The sequence below is a fragment of the Antechinus flavipes genome, chromosome 4 (assembly GCF_016432865.1).
Source record: "Antechinus flavipes isolate AdamAnt ecotype Samford, QLD, Australia chromosome 4, AdamAnt_v2, whole genome shotgun sequence".
Classification (NCBI taxonomy): Eukaryota; Metazoa; Chordata; class Mammalia; order Dasyuromorphia; family Dasyuridae; genus Antechinus; species Antechinus flavipes.
The window spans coordinates 205,386,342-205,401,152 of NC_067401.1; the positions used below are offsets into that span (position 1 = coordinate 205,386,342).

Genomic DNA, 14,811 nt, shown 5'->3' on the forward strand with positions numbered 1-14,811 from the left:
AAAAGAAATTGCTTTATCTTGTATTTTCATTGTCATGTAGAATAAAAGGAAGTACAGTTTAACTCCAATTTAAAATGTAAACTCATTTGGAAAAAATCTTATGGAGGGGTCTGATGGAGGCTTATGAGCCATATTATCTCATAAGATAGCAAAAAAATGGTGGAGAAAACACAAGTTAAGAGCTTGGAAAAAAATAACAATTTAGCCACATCAGCTTGATATCTTTAAAGAGAAAGTTGGAATAACATATAAAAAGGAAAAGAGCTATCAAGATTTTGGTTGTAATATCTAATATTTATAATTATAATGTGTAATTAAAAATTATTCTCTTGATTAGTGTCAGTGACTCATTATATTTGTCACATCAGACCTGATGTGCTATATAAAAAAGTAGGACTAGTACTAAAAAAAAAAAAAACTGAACTCCTTCTCGATTAAACCTCTATATGAACAGAGATTTGTTCTTGAGGATGACATCATAAATTAGAAGAGCAAAGAAGAAATTATGCAGCTGTATGGATAAAGGAAGAATTCATGACCATACAAGAGATAGAGAGGGTCACAAATGATAAAATGGACGGTTTTGATAACATGAATTTAAAAAGCTTTTGCACAAGCAAAAATAAAACAAGATTAGAAGAGACATGGGTAAATAAAAAAATCTTTGTAACAGTTTTCATAAAGCTCTCATTCCTAAAGTATATCAAGAAGTAATCCAAATTTATAAGAATAAGAACCATTCTCCAGTAGATAAGTGGTCAAGGATATGAACAGGTATTCTTTGGAGAAAGAAATTCAATCTATTAGGAAAAAGTGCTCTAAATCAACAGTGTCAAACACATGTTCTATGGGCCTCTTGCCGTCTACAACTCTTCCAAGTATAATTGAGAAGCATTTATCAAAACATATTGAAGTCATGTGACTTGCAGAGGTCCTTCTATACATTTAAGTTTAATATTATGGCCTCTAAATCACTAATAATTAGAAAAATGAAAATTAAAACAACTTCAAGGCTTCAATTTCAATTTCCCACATTCCCTCACAACCATCAAATTGTCAAAGTTGACAAAAAAGAAAAATGTCAAATCCTGGAGGAGCTTGAAGGATAATGTACATTAGTGTGTTGCTGGTAGAACTGAATTATTCCAATCATTCTGAAAAGCAATTTGGAGCTATGCACAAAAAGTTATTAAACTATATTTCCCCTTTGAACCAGCAATACCACCACTAGATCTATACCCCAAAAAGAGATTAAAGAAAAAAGATAAGGATGTGTACAAAATTATTAATAGTAGATCTCTTTTTGGTGGCAAAAAAGTTGGAAACTGAGGGGATGCTCATCACTTGGGGAATGGCTAAACAAATTATGATATATAAATATGACAGGATACTGTTGTGCTATAGGAAATGATGAAGGGGGTGGTTTCAAAAAACCTGAGAAGACTTGTATGATTTGATACAGAATGAAGTGAGCTGAATAAGAGAACAATTTATGCAATAACAGTAGTATTGTAAAGACAATCGCCTTTGAAAGTTTTAGGAACTCTGATCAACACAGTGACCCACCATGATTCCAGTGGACTCATAATGAGACAGGCTACACACCTCCCAATAGAGAAGTGATGAGTGGGGTCAGACATTTTGGATGGTCAGTCAGATATTTGTTTTTCTTGACTCTACATGTTTGTAAGAGGGGATTTTGTTTTTCGTGCTTACCCAATTTGGAGTGGAGCAGAAAGGAGAGAAAACAGTCTTCATTTTAAAAAATATAAAATGTAATTGGAAAAAAAACAAACCAGCAGATAAGAAAAATCATAGCAGATCACTCTCATCTAAATAAAACAGAAGAGCCCACTACATTTATTGTTTGTTGGCTATTTTTTTTTTTAGCCAAAATACAAAAGCATTTAAATTGTATAGTGTGCAATCTACAAAATCTGTATTAAAAATATCAGACATCAAGAAATTTTATGAATAGAAAAGGTAGAGAGAATGAGGAATAACTAAAAGGATAGTACATTTATACTTATGTAATATTAAGTAAAGTATCCCCCCATATATTCAGCTGACTCCTGTGTAGAATTACAGGTGAGTTGCATATGATAAATGTTTTGGATGAACTATTAGAAGTAATACCTACATCAACAAGATCACAAGTCTTTCAAAATTGACAAAATTTTTATTTTATAGTGTCTTTTCTGTAAACTGGAGAACATTTGTATGAGTCATAACATTTTGAGGAAAATAGAAGGTTCAAGACAAGATTTTTTAAAAATCAAATAACAGTAACATATTTCAAGTTTAGAGGTCGATGAGTCACAGACATAAGTTCTAGGTTATCTAATTTACTCTGGGCACTGTAACCTGCCAAGGCCTAGCTGGGAAAGACCCTGTCTGTCATGTATATCAAGAGAGTAATTCAGGCCATACATGAGGCTTGAACGTTATGACTTTATACCTGCCATCCTGCATGCCAGGTGATGTCATTACCTTATTAAACTATCTCTCTGAAATAGATCTAGCCTCAGACTCAACTATTCCTCCTTATTTCTATTCTATGTTCTAACTAAAGTGACCGTTTCTCATTACACTTCCCAATAACAATTCATTTTGTACTTAAGTGCCTTGAAAGAAATTCCCTCAGGCTGGCATCTGTGGAGGAGTGTCAAAGCTGGAATTATGCCTTTCCTGAGATGCTCTGCCTTGTTTTTCCATTACTTAAATGGAGTACCTGCCCCATCTGAAATTCAAGGTAAATTATTCAGTTACGAGTTATTGGAAAACTTGTTCTGTCCTCTCACTGTGAATATTTGGGGAAAGATTGATTCAAAGGAACGAAAACAAATTAAAATTATTAGCTGTGTGACTCTGGGCAAGCCATTTTACTGCCATCTTTCTCAGTTTCCTCATCTATAAAATGGAGATAATAATAGCACTCACCTCTCAGGGTTGTTGTGAAGATAAAATGAAATACTATTTATGTAGGAACATATAAATGCTAGCTATTATACTACAGTTGTTTACTATAATTTACATTAATACTATACTGCTTTATGAAGAGATTGAAATTCTCACATGAATAGATCTAATTTGATATACTATTCCAAGAAAGTATACAATAACAAAGGTATTTTTAAGCAGCTCAGCAATGTCTATAGATTTTTTTATTTATTTTATTTAATGTTATCTATAAACTGACTAGCCAGGACTAAAAAAAAAAAAAAACTAAACCAGTTTTAAGGATCATGAACATTTTTAACTTTAAAAAATATATATAAATATGGGAGTTGTAACTTCCAAGTAAGACCATTTAGATGTTGTTTTGATTCCATGTTTTACTATTCTTTTAGCTATTTTATATTTAATTCATTTATCAAATAACAAGTCTCAATGTGGATCATACATTATAAATGAGAAAAATGACATCTTAAAATTGTTCAGATGATGAAACATGCTGACTCACCTCCTAGTGGAAAGATAATAGGCTCAGGAGGCAGATTAAAATAGAGATTTTGAAAATGGCCAATGTGGAAATTCTTTTGTCTTGACTATGTATATTTGTTACAAGGGTTTTGTTTTTTTCTTTTTTGAGGTACAGAGCAGAAGGAAAGATGTGAGGAGTAATGAAATAAATTTTTAATCGAAAAAAAAATTTTTTTTAAACATTTAAAAATAAAAATAGGCTAGACTCCTGAAACCTTTACAATTCTTGACTATTAGAGTATATTTTAACTATTATCTTTTAGCAAGGATGCATCCATCTCTAACAATAACATTTCAAATTTGTATAATAATTTTTACTTTCTAAAATACTATCACTATAACATTCTTTATCTTATTTGATTCATACAATATAGTCTTGTAAGCTCAGGTATATTATATCCATTTTACAAAAGGCAAAACTGAGACCCAAAGAGGCTAAATAATTTGCTAAGGGTAACACAGTAAGTCAATAGCTGAGGCAGTAGTCTAAAGCACAGATCTTTTAGTGCCCAGTCCAATATTCTTTTCACAGTAGAAAGTTGTTAGTAATATGATTCCATCATTTTTAATTTATGCAGAAAAGTTGGAATGTTTTCTCTTTTCTTTGTCTTTTTAGCTTTTTTAAAGGGTCCTCCATTGTTTATTTTTTTTTCTTTTAATCCTCATAGTTTTATTTGATATTTGTGCCTTCTGTAAAATTTGTACATTTTACATTTTTTCCCTTTTTTATCTCCCTTCAGTAATTGGAGCAAATCAGTTCGAACATTTGTGTAGCTATCTTTCTCTGCCAAGCAACCTCATTTGCCTTTTTCAAGAAAACAGCAAGATAATGAACACGTTAATCGAAAGGTAACAAAAAACATAGTTATAGTTTCCTCACTTATAGTTATCCTAGATTAACATGAAAAGTTCACTTGTTCTGTTAGGTTGATATCCAGAGGCATAACAAAACTTCATTAGAGTTCCATTAATTGAGAAGGAATTAATTTATTCCACCTAAACATGTCTCCATCTTAGACTGAAGCATTTGCAAAGCCGATTAATTACAAAAACAGAATGGAAGAGGGATTTTTTTCACTTACTTTTCACCTTACTAAAGCAACAACCTTATGGACTTTAGTAAATAGATTATAGAATCCATACTGGATGAATTTTTAAATATGTGAAAAGAAACTGAGGCCTAAAGAAGTTGAGAATTGTATGACTTAAGCCTGTTGGGGATAGAGGAAATACTGAAACCCAGACATCCTGACAAGCAAAAATTTGCTCTTTCTACCTCTACCAGATTCCATCTGTGCTATGGGAATGAAAGCTGCAAAATCAAAATGAAGCTTGTCAATTCATTCTTGCAACCTCAAAAAATTCTTACTTGGGAACATTTTGTAATTGTTTCTAATTATACATCTGAAAAGAATAAAACTTTTGGTTTTTAATACTTCATAATTCATCCATGCCATTGATTCAAAATGACTTTTCTTCAGTCAATTTGAATTTATAATACTTTCCTGAATTTGCAAATTCAACTATTGGCCATTATGGTACAATGGAGAGAGTAGTTTGCCTTGGAGTCAGAGAACCTGGGTTTAGACCCTGGTACTTCTTACCTGAGAAATTTTTCTCTTAAGTCATTTAACTTCCATTGAACTCTATTTCATCATCTGTAAAATGGATTAGGCTAGATAGCCTCTGAGATCCTTTCCAGCTCTAGAGCCTGTGATACTGCATTCATAAAATTTGCAAATCAAATACTGTATTTATTTGTTCCATCTTTCTTTATCATAGGGAATATATTATTTTGAACTAGGAGATTTTTTTTTCTTTAATATGGGGTTTCAATAATAACTGCTTAACTAGCTTAAATTTGTATTAGAATTATCTCATAGAATTATCTCATACTAGATAAAAGTGACATCAGAGAAATGGAATAAATAATTAGAATTAGAACCAAAGATCTACAGTAAATTTATGCTTAATAAATCCAAGGTCACAAAACATTGCTGAAGAGAATAATTCAATAAAAGTTAATAGCCATGCAGTTTTGTAGTATGGAAAAAATGGACTTAGATACTCATCTGACAGCATATATTATAAATTCTGCATGGATCAGTGATCTGAATGTTTAAAAAAATTATAATAAGAAAATTATCTATTGTAGAATCATGAAGAGGAATAAAGATCCTATGCCTCAAAAAAAAAAGAAAAAAGAAAAAACCATAAAAGAAAAAAATAGTTTGTTTATTCAGATCAGCTCAAAAATGGGATACAAAATCAAATAGGCAATTGGGTTATCAAAAATTATTATGCACTTTTAAACACAAAAGTAAAGTATGGAATTGCAACTTCATGCAAATCATTTTATTTTTGCTTGTGTATTGAAACATCCTAAGATTAGATTTTTCAGGAATTTTAGTCTTGCTTTATTATAAATAAAAATGTAATTTTCCTCCCCATTAAAGTTGGTGCAATAACAATGAAGTCAAAAAATATCTGGAAGGTGGAAGACAAGCCATAAGGTAAGTAAAAGTTTATAAGAAATCTGTGAAAAAGGGAAAGGATAATTGGGTTCCCTCTCTTGAGTTTTTCTCATTCATATTTTTATACAAACATTTTCCATCTATGAAAATGTTAAGTCATAATTTAAAGAAATATATTGACATTGAATGAATTACACATAAGCATGTTCTATTTTGTATGCAAAATCAGTACTTTTCATTATTTTGATAGTTGCTTCAATCCATTTAGGAGGAACTTACTTGGCTCAGGCTATTTTATTTAGCATAAGAAATGCCATAAAGCATGAGCATTTAGTTCAAATGAAGTCATTGCTTAGTTAAGAAATTCCAAATTCTAGAAAACGTAATTTCTCTTATGTTTCCTACTAGTCTCATTTCCTTCTTATTTTGAGACTATATATGTTTGTCTTCCCTTCATACCACTCTCTCATTGTTGTGGATTACTAGATGACTGGACAGCCATATTATATTGGGGGTGCCATGGGAACCTGTAGCTATGTTCTTACTGGTACTGGGTAAGACCTTTGGAACAACCTGCCACAGAGCAGATATTCATTGTTCTGAATAAAATCTTGCTGAAACTTAAGACTTTGAGATAAGATAGGTTTCTAAGATAGGCTTCAGATTGACCTCTTTAGTCTAGAAAGAATTATATTAAAACTGCCATTTTAGGGATCAGGGGAGAAAGGAGAGTGTTAATCCCTAGATAAGATATCTCTGCTAAAAAATGTTGATAGCTATTAATATATATGTTATTATGGCAGCTTTACGGGCACCGTGGTAACTTAATATTAATGAAGTTGAAAAAAATTTCACTATTGGATTTGGATATGTGTGGACTGTCTCAGTTGTAACCTTAGTATCCTCATAAACATCATATTCTGTTTTGTTTCAGCTATGCAAGAGAATCTAACAAATTAATAGATCTTCCAGATGATTATAGCAGCCTCATTAATCAAGCATCTAATTTCTCGTAAGTTTTTTGTCCTATTACTATCTTAAACCATGAAATCTGATGCCACTGGGAGCATTCAACCATTTTACATAAAATTTGAGGATTTAAAAAAATTCCTTTTTAAGAACCATAAAATTTAACTCTTCATAGTCATGACAATTTCTCAGAATATCATCCATCCTATATGTATAAAATTATTTATGGCAATTCTCAGAGCAAAAAAAGAAGAAAAATGGAAATTGAAGAAATGTCCATCAATTGGAAAATGGCTGAATAAATTGTGGTATGTGATTATGATGGAATAGTATTGTTCTATGGGAAAGGATGAGCAGGAAGTTTTTAGAAAAAAATCTGTAAAGTCCTTCATGAACTCAAGCAAAGTAAAATGTACTATATACAAAGTAATAGTAATATTCTGGGATGATCAGCTGTAAATGAGTTTGCTATTCTCAACGGTACAATGATCCATGACTACTCTGAAGGACTTAATGATGAAAAATCCTATCCATACCCAGAGAAGGAATTGATTGTGTCTCAATACAGATTAAAGCATTCTCTCTCTCTTTCTCTCTCTGTCTCTTTCTCTTCCCCCACCAACTCTGTCTCTTGCCCTCTCTCTTCCTTTCTTTCTCCACCTCTTTCTTCCCCTTACTCTCTCCTTACCTCTCCCCCTCTTTCTATCCCACCCTACCCCCTTGCTCTCCTTTTTTCTTTCCCTCTTTCTCTCCCTTTTCTTTCCTTCTCTCTTTCTCTCTCTTCCCCCCTCCTCCTTTCTCTCCTCTCTTTTCACTTTATTTAAAATTTATTTATTTAAGGGTTTGTTTGTTTGTTTTAGGATGGGAGATATTTTCTTTTGCAACATGTCTTTCATGGAAATGTTTTGTAAAACAAAAAACATGTGATTTCTTAATGGAGGCTGGAAATGGGAATAAAAGAAAGAATCTGGAATTTAAAAGTTTTAAAAATAAATGTAAAAAAATTGTTTTAAATGTAACTGGGGGAAAATATTAAATAAATAAAATAAAAATAAATATTAAAAAAAAAATGTCATCCAAGCATGTTTTAGGATAAAGTGAAAGGAAAAAACTTGTAACAGTTAACTAGAAGTTTTCAAAACTATATATAATCTGAAAATATGTTAAAAATAATTATACATAAAAAATAATAATTATTATACATGTATAATCTATCAAATTGCTTGCTGTCTTGGGAAGGGGGAGGGAAAGGAAGAAGGGAGAAAAAACATTTGGAACTCAAAATCTTACAAAAATGAGTGTTGAAAACCATCTTTACATGTAATTAGAAAAATAATATACTATTTTTAAATATATATATATAAAATCAAAAAAATCTAGAAATCTAAAGCTCTAACCAAACTTGTAGGTGTTTTTTTAAAAATGGCTTGTGTTTCCCTTGGCCCCAAGGTGCCCCAAATCTGGAGGGGACAAGAGCCGAGCACCCACCCTGTGCCTTGTGTGTGGGACCATGCTGTGCTCCCAGAGCTACTGCTGCCAGACTGAGCTAGAAGGGGAAGATGTTGGAGCCTGCACTGCACATACCTATACTTGTGGGTCTGGAGTAGGGATCTTTCTAAGGTAAGGACTTGCATGATTCTTAGCAGAATCAATCCAGGCTTTCTGGGTCCTTTTTCTTCCTTCCAGTAACTCAGAGAGCTTTTGAGACCATTACAACACAGTGACTTGGAGCCCTGAGTTAAAATCCTACCTCAGTTGTATGATCTTGGGCAAGTCACTTAACCTCTCGACCTCAAAATTTTTTTTCTGTATAATGGGAATAATAAAAACAGCTATTTCACAAGATGTTGTGAGACTCAAGTGAGCAAACTACAATATCCTAGAAAGAAAACATGGTGTAAAGAAATATATGATAGAAAAAAAAGATGAGCTAATCACTTCATGAAACCAAGGGATAATTGATGAACTAACTACCCAGCTGCTCCACTGTTAGCTACCCTATATCAAGAGAACTCAAAAAAGGCTCAGAAATGTTGAATGGATCCCCTGTGCCAACTTATAACAGAATGTAGACAAGAATCACATAAAATTGATAGACAAGAGTGCATACTGCATTGTTGGAAAGATCACAGATCCTTTGGAGGATTAAAGTTTCAGTTTCTTGAAAATATCTTTTAAAAAAACTACTCAGTTCCTGTCTTTATACCTCTTCTAATAATAATTCATAGTATATGCTGTTATATTTTCATATTCTTGTGTATTAATGTTGATTGCATGTAATGCATATATGATATATAGACATGTAGGGAAAACCTCATTTAGATCAGATCAGGTTATAATACTGCTGTACCCTAAATAGACCCATACAAGACTTTATATATATTTTGTTCTGTAGCATTATGTTCTATATGCATTCACTCATTTGAAATTATACTCAATCGTTGGTTACTAACATAGAATGTGTCTTTATAGAGTACGAGAATGTCAGGTGCTGTTTTTAGCTGGAAAAACCAAAGGCTGCTTTTACGCTCCTCCATACCTTGATGACTATGGAGAGACAGACCAGGGACTCAGGTAATACTGCATTCTTAGATAATGATATGGATGTCATGTGGTAGTTAAAGGTGGCAGGCACCATAGAGGCTATGTTATTCAAACTCATTTTAAAGAGAGGAAACCCCCATTAGAGAAATGACTGACAATATTATGTAGGTAATAAGTAAAAGACCTAATGATAATTCCACTGCTAAACATGTTACACATCTGATGATATCCTTGACTATTTCTATGGCTCTAGGACCTCTTTTGCCTAGTGGGCAAGAAGATTAGTTTGTGTTCCTCGGAATGACTTAAATTACTTATATAAATGACTGTTTCTTACCAAAATTTGGGGAGTTTGGGGCATAGTGTTGACTCAGTCCCAAGAAATAAAGGGTTACTTGTGCCAGGGTGACAGATGAATGTGACAACAGAAGGTTGTGGGGGAAGGGCAAGGAGAACCTAAATGAGCCTTCAATAATCGAAGAGAATCATTAGCATATTGATATTAACAAAGAAATACATTCTTTTCCTGTCCTTCCCTCCTGATAATTGGCTGAGTTGTAGGTTCCTGTGTAACAGCATAGGGTAATATTGTTTTAAATAGGGAAGTTAAGACTACAGTCAATCTGACTTATTCTAACACTCCTGGTTGCCTTGGAGAAGATTGACTGATTTAACTTAAGCAGGTAACAGATAGAAGATGTTGCTAAGTCAGGAATATCAGGAGAATGAGAAAGAATATATATAACTTTTGAAACTCTACCAACTTAAAAAACACACACATACACATACACCTATGTGTATGTGTGCATATATATATATATATATGTGTGTGTGTTAACATATAACGTGTATTAGTTATAAGATTTATATCTATGATTTATTTTAAATATGAGTTATATTTGTATATATCTGTGTGTATCTGAATGTTTGTGTATATATACACATATATATACATACACATACACATACACATAAAGATTTATTTATTTAAAGAATAAACAAAACTCTCAGGGCATTATCCATTTTGCTTACCTTCTTTGTGCATCCCTCATCTTCCTCTTAACTTAGCCCATGAAGAATTTAAAGACAATTCCAGTGTCTTTGAACAGCATGTGCTTTGCTTCCACAAACACAATACTGCTGCCCAAGAACATTATTACAAACCATGCCATAGCTCCAAAAAATTTGGGGAGTTTTAGTTGAGGGTAATACCGCCTTGCCATACAGAGAGCACAAATACTAAAGCTCAGGAGTATGGAACCTGAGTTCTTTGTACCAGACACAGGAAGAAACCCCTGATCAGCTTGATGATGGTTGGTGGTGATGGAAATAATAACATTATGTAGCACTCTAAGATCTAAGTATTTTCTACATTACAGGCTTGTGAGTAGATACTACAAGCATTACTATTCAAATGAGAAAAATGCAGCTCAATGACCTTGCCCAGGATGGCACACTCAAGCCCAAGTCTTTGTCAGCTGTACATCTAGTGCCTCCCACCTCTGTTCCTCCTCCTGCCTAGTTCTAAGAGTTGTGACCTAAATGCATTTTTCTCCTTTCACAGATGTGTCCTCCTGGCTCAGGACAGAAAGGGATGCCCCTAGTTGGGGGTGGGGGCGTGGGAAAGAGGGAGAGGAAGAAGAGAAGAAGGACCAGAGACCAAAATCAGGAATAGGAATGCATGACTAAAAGAACTTGGTGTCTTATGTATAATAATCCATTAAATGGGTTAGTAATAGTTGGAGTTGCAACTAAATTAGGACCCGAACTTGAGCGAGTCAGAGCTTTCTGACTGCCCTGCTGCCCCCACTTCCAGGTTGGACAGAGTAACACTGGATTTGGACAACTGCCCAACTGTGTGACTCTCTTGAGCTCCCTGTGCCTCAGTGTTCTAATCTATAAAATGAGGGGTTTGAACTTGATGATCTTTAAGGTTCTTTCAGGCTCTAAAATCACTCTATTCCCTGATCCCATATGTAATGGATCGATTTCTGTCTCTCTGCTTTTAGGAGATAATTTACCACCAAAATAGATACTGTCATTATTAAATGAAGCTCTTGAAAACACCCCTTTAACTATATATAGTCTGATGAGTAGTTTTCTGTCTGCCTTAACAAAGGAAATGGAAGCATTTTTCCCTTTCAGCCCATGGACCGCTCCCACTTTTTTGCTATTCTTATTAATCCTTCCAAGTTGTTGCTAACAGCTATAACAGCCAAATCAGAAGATATTTTGCACAGGGACTAAAAATGCGAACTTGCCTTTATTCACAATTGTTGAAGAGGAGAGAGAGAAAATATTGGAATGAACATGCCTAAGAAAGATGTTTCTCTTTTACAGGCGCGGGAATCCCTTACACTTGTGCAAAGAGCGATTTAAGAAGATTCAGAAACTCTGGCAGCAGCACAGTATCACAGAGGAAATTGGGCATGCCCAGGAAGCAAACCAGACACTTGTTGGCATTGATTGGCAACATTTATAATCACTTACCTTTGGAGAACACGAACTTTGATTTTTGTAACCCAGTCATTTTTTCAGAGAGGGAGTAGAAAATGAGGTCTACTAATTTTGAAAATAAATTCTTTATTTAAGCTTTCCCTCCCCTGCCCCCCACCCCCAGTTTTATTTTCAAAGTTTTTGGTTCCAGGGACTGGGTAAACAGCATCTTCCTTCAGCGGGTCCCCTTCTGTCAGCACTGTTTGCACTACCCTTCTTTGAATGAAACTTCTTGGGGTTGTAGCCCCTGATAAGGCGCTTCCTTCTGTTGTTACAAGAGTGTGACTCGTTTTGGAAGCCTGACTGTGAGTTTACTCACAAATGGAGAGAGGAGACGATTGCCAAGATGGATATTTTCCCTAGTTGTCTTTGGCCATTCTCCAGTGATCTGAGCCATTTTGCATTATTTATTATCCTGCATTTCAGGCCTGAAGCTGATCACATTCAGGCAAGGAAATGAAGCAATTACGCCATTGGGCGTATGTATGTGTGTATGTGTGTCTGTACTTATGTGTGCATGTGTGTGTTTGTGTGAACGGACTGCCGGGTGACCTTTTTATCTCTTAAGACTCCAGGTTTTCCCTGGACAACTCTGTACACTTGGAGCTTGGTTTGCCTTCCAATTTTATTTTTCCTTCTACTGAAGGAACAATAGCTTTAAAAGCAAAACAGTTAAGTCTAATGTGTCTCTGCTGCATTGCACTGTTCCCAATGATTGTGTGAATGACACGGGGGAGAGGGCAGCGCTGCTCAGGGGAACAGTTTTCCTGAAAATATGCTGATTGGTTTTCAGTATTTCTAAAAGGTTGATGTTGTATTTTTGAGGCTCTTGTTTTTTGGTGATTTGGAGATTCCGTGCACAAAGAACTCACATTAAAGGGCTTTTTTGAATAAGGGGGGGGGGGGATAAGGGGGGAGGGAGGGATTGTATAAGGAATATGCCGCTAATTTTTTTTAATCTTTTAATATCCTAGTTTTTCAGATGCAAATGCTGTTTGGCTTAATTTCCAGGAATAAATTATTGGAAATGTTTGCTCCTGGAATCAAAGCTTACAGAGGATGAAAACTCGATGTTTTAAGGATGTCTTTCCTCCATAGCATTTCTCTGGACTGATTTCATTTCTACTTAACCTGCAACACTCAATATGTTTCTTAGTCAGCCCATGTCACAGTGGGCTCTTCTTTACTATTATCATTCTTGGGCCTCGTCCACCCTTGCCTAGGACTTGGCTTCCTGGAAAGATGTCTGCTTCAGGTCTATTTTATAAATATATGCTAGAATAGCACAGACACTCAGACTTGGTATACCAATATACCAGGAGCCTTTGAGATTTGCTCTTATGTGCTTGGAGATCAGCATGCCAGATGGTGCAAGGTGCAAATCAAGACCCTTCTTTCTTTCTAAGTCACCATGTTGGTAAAGGACTAATAAATACAATGAATTTTCTTGTTTTTAACTATGCGAGTGACCTTTCACCTATTTTTCTTTGAACCCCTGAGAATTTAATCCTTTGAATGTTCACTATGACTCCAAGTCATTTTCAGGGGTTTTATAGAGTTAGTGTTTTAAATCTTTTTTGCATACCACATGGTATGTCCTGGGAGGAGATCCATGAGTAGGATTGCAAATCTAGACCTTGTAATAAAATAAACAGCAATGCAAAAGCAATTTAAAGTAGCCAGCATCAGCTCTGTTTCCTCTCAAAATATTCAGTGTCTGAAAGGAGTCCATCCTTTCTAAAGAGCACTACTGAACAGTCTTCCTTCTTCTGACAGGCACACCTAGTTAAGAGCAGCAAGCAAGTCCAAACTGGAATCCAGTCACTCTCCATCTTCTCTTTGCCTTCAGGTAGAGCTAAATAAATCCTAATGTTTAGGTTATGCATGAGTGTTTCTGCCTCAGCTTCCTTTAGCTCTTAATGCATAGATTCACAGAGCACTTGTTTAAAATTGCAAGGCCAGTTTGACTTTTTTTCCCAGAAGTATTATAAAGGTTTCAGTGTAGGCACTTCCTTAATACAAATACACCAGCTATTGTGCCTAAACCCACAACATCTTGAGTTAGCAAAGAAAAATTGATTCTCTCAGGTTCCATTATCTAAAATAGTGAGGCTTTTATAGTCTCATTTGAGAGAATTATGAATTTGCATAAAATAGCAACATGCAATTTTGAACTTTGTGAGGGTTTATTTGAGAGGGGAGGAGTTGGGTTTGCTCTTAAACCTAGTCCTCTTCTTTCCATAATGGACTTTCTTTGTTTTATTATTTGTTCCGCATGTATTTATGTTCATTGTAGAAATGTTTATATATACAAGCCTTCAATATCAGGGGAAGTCATACCTGTTAATAAATTGGCTATAACTTTAAAATCCATGGACAACTTGTAAAATTTGGAATGTATCATATGTAAAAAGTTTAAAAGGTATCCAAATAAATGCTTTAGGTGTTGATGTTAACATCATACTGGCCTATTACCCTTTCTTAAATTTATCATATTAAATGCTTTGGAACTGTTTTCACCCTTTCACCTTGCTGACAATGTGGGGCATTTGTATTAAGCTGTAAATTAAGATGATTATATTATTAGTGTCAATTATGACCATTAACTGAACCCTTCTCTTCACCTTCCCAAAGAATGCTTGGTCATCACTTTGCTTCATTAAGCTGCACATTAAATGGATATGACAGCTTGTGACCTTTTTACAGTGAATCATGGATCTAAGTCCAAGAAGAAAATAGGACTGCTGGAGATGCTCCCACATCTGAAAGACTTAGATTTTGTTAGAAAATGTGTAGATTTCAGGTCTTTCGGAAATTTTCATATTCTAGTTTCCTCATCTTAGGT

At 34.4% G+C, this 14,811-nt stretch overlaps 1 protein-coding gene across 1 annotated transcript in view; it reads left to right on the forward strand.

Moving 5' to 3' along the window:
* Window positions 1–14,427, forward strand: part of UBR2 (ubiquitin protein ligase E3 component n-recognin 2) — a 151,822-nt gene extending 137,395 nt beyond the window's left edge. The window contains exons 41-47 of the mRNA XM_051996972.1: window positions 2,622–2,752; window positions 4,224–4,332; window positions 5,940–5,996; window positions 6,892–6,969; window positions 8,376–8,546; window positions 9,399–9,500; window positions 11,811–14,427. Of these exons, the coding sequence (XP_051852932.1) occupies window positions 2,622–2,752; window positions 4,224–4,332; window positions 5,940–5,996; window positions 6,892–6,969; window positions 8,376–8,546; window positions 9,399–9,500; window positions 11,811–11,952 (790 nt within the window). The 3' untranslated portion in view covers window positions 11,953–14,427. The remainder of the gene's footprint in view (window positions 1–2,621; window positions 2,753–4,223; window positions 4,333–5,939; window positions 5,997–6,891; window positions 6,970–8,375; window positions 8,547–9,398; window positions 9,501–11,810) is intronic.
* The last annotated feature ends 384 nt before the right edge of the window (window positions 14,428–14,811 follow it).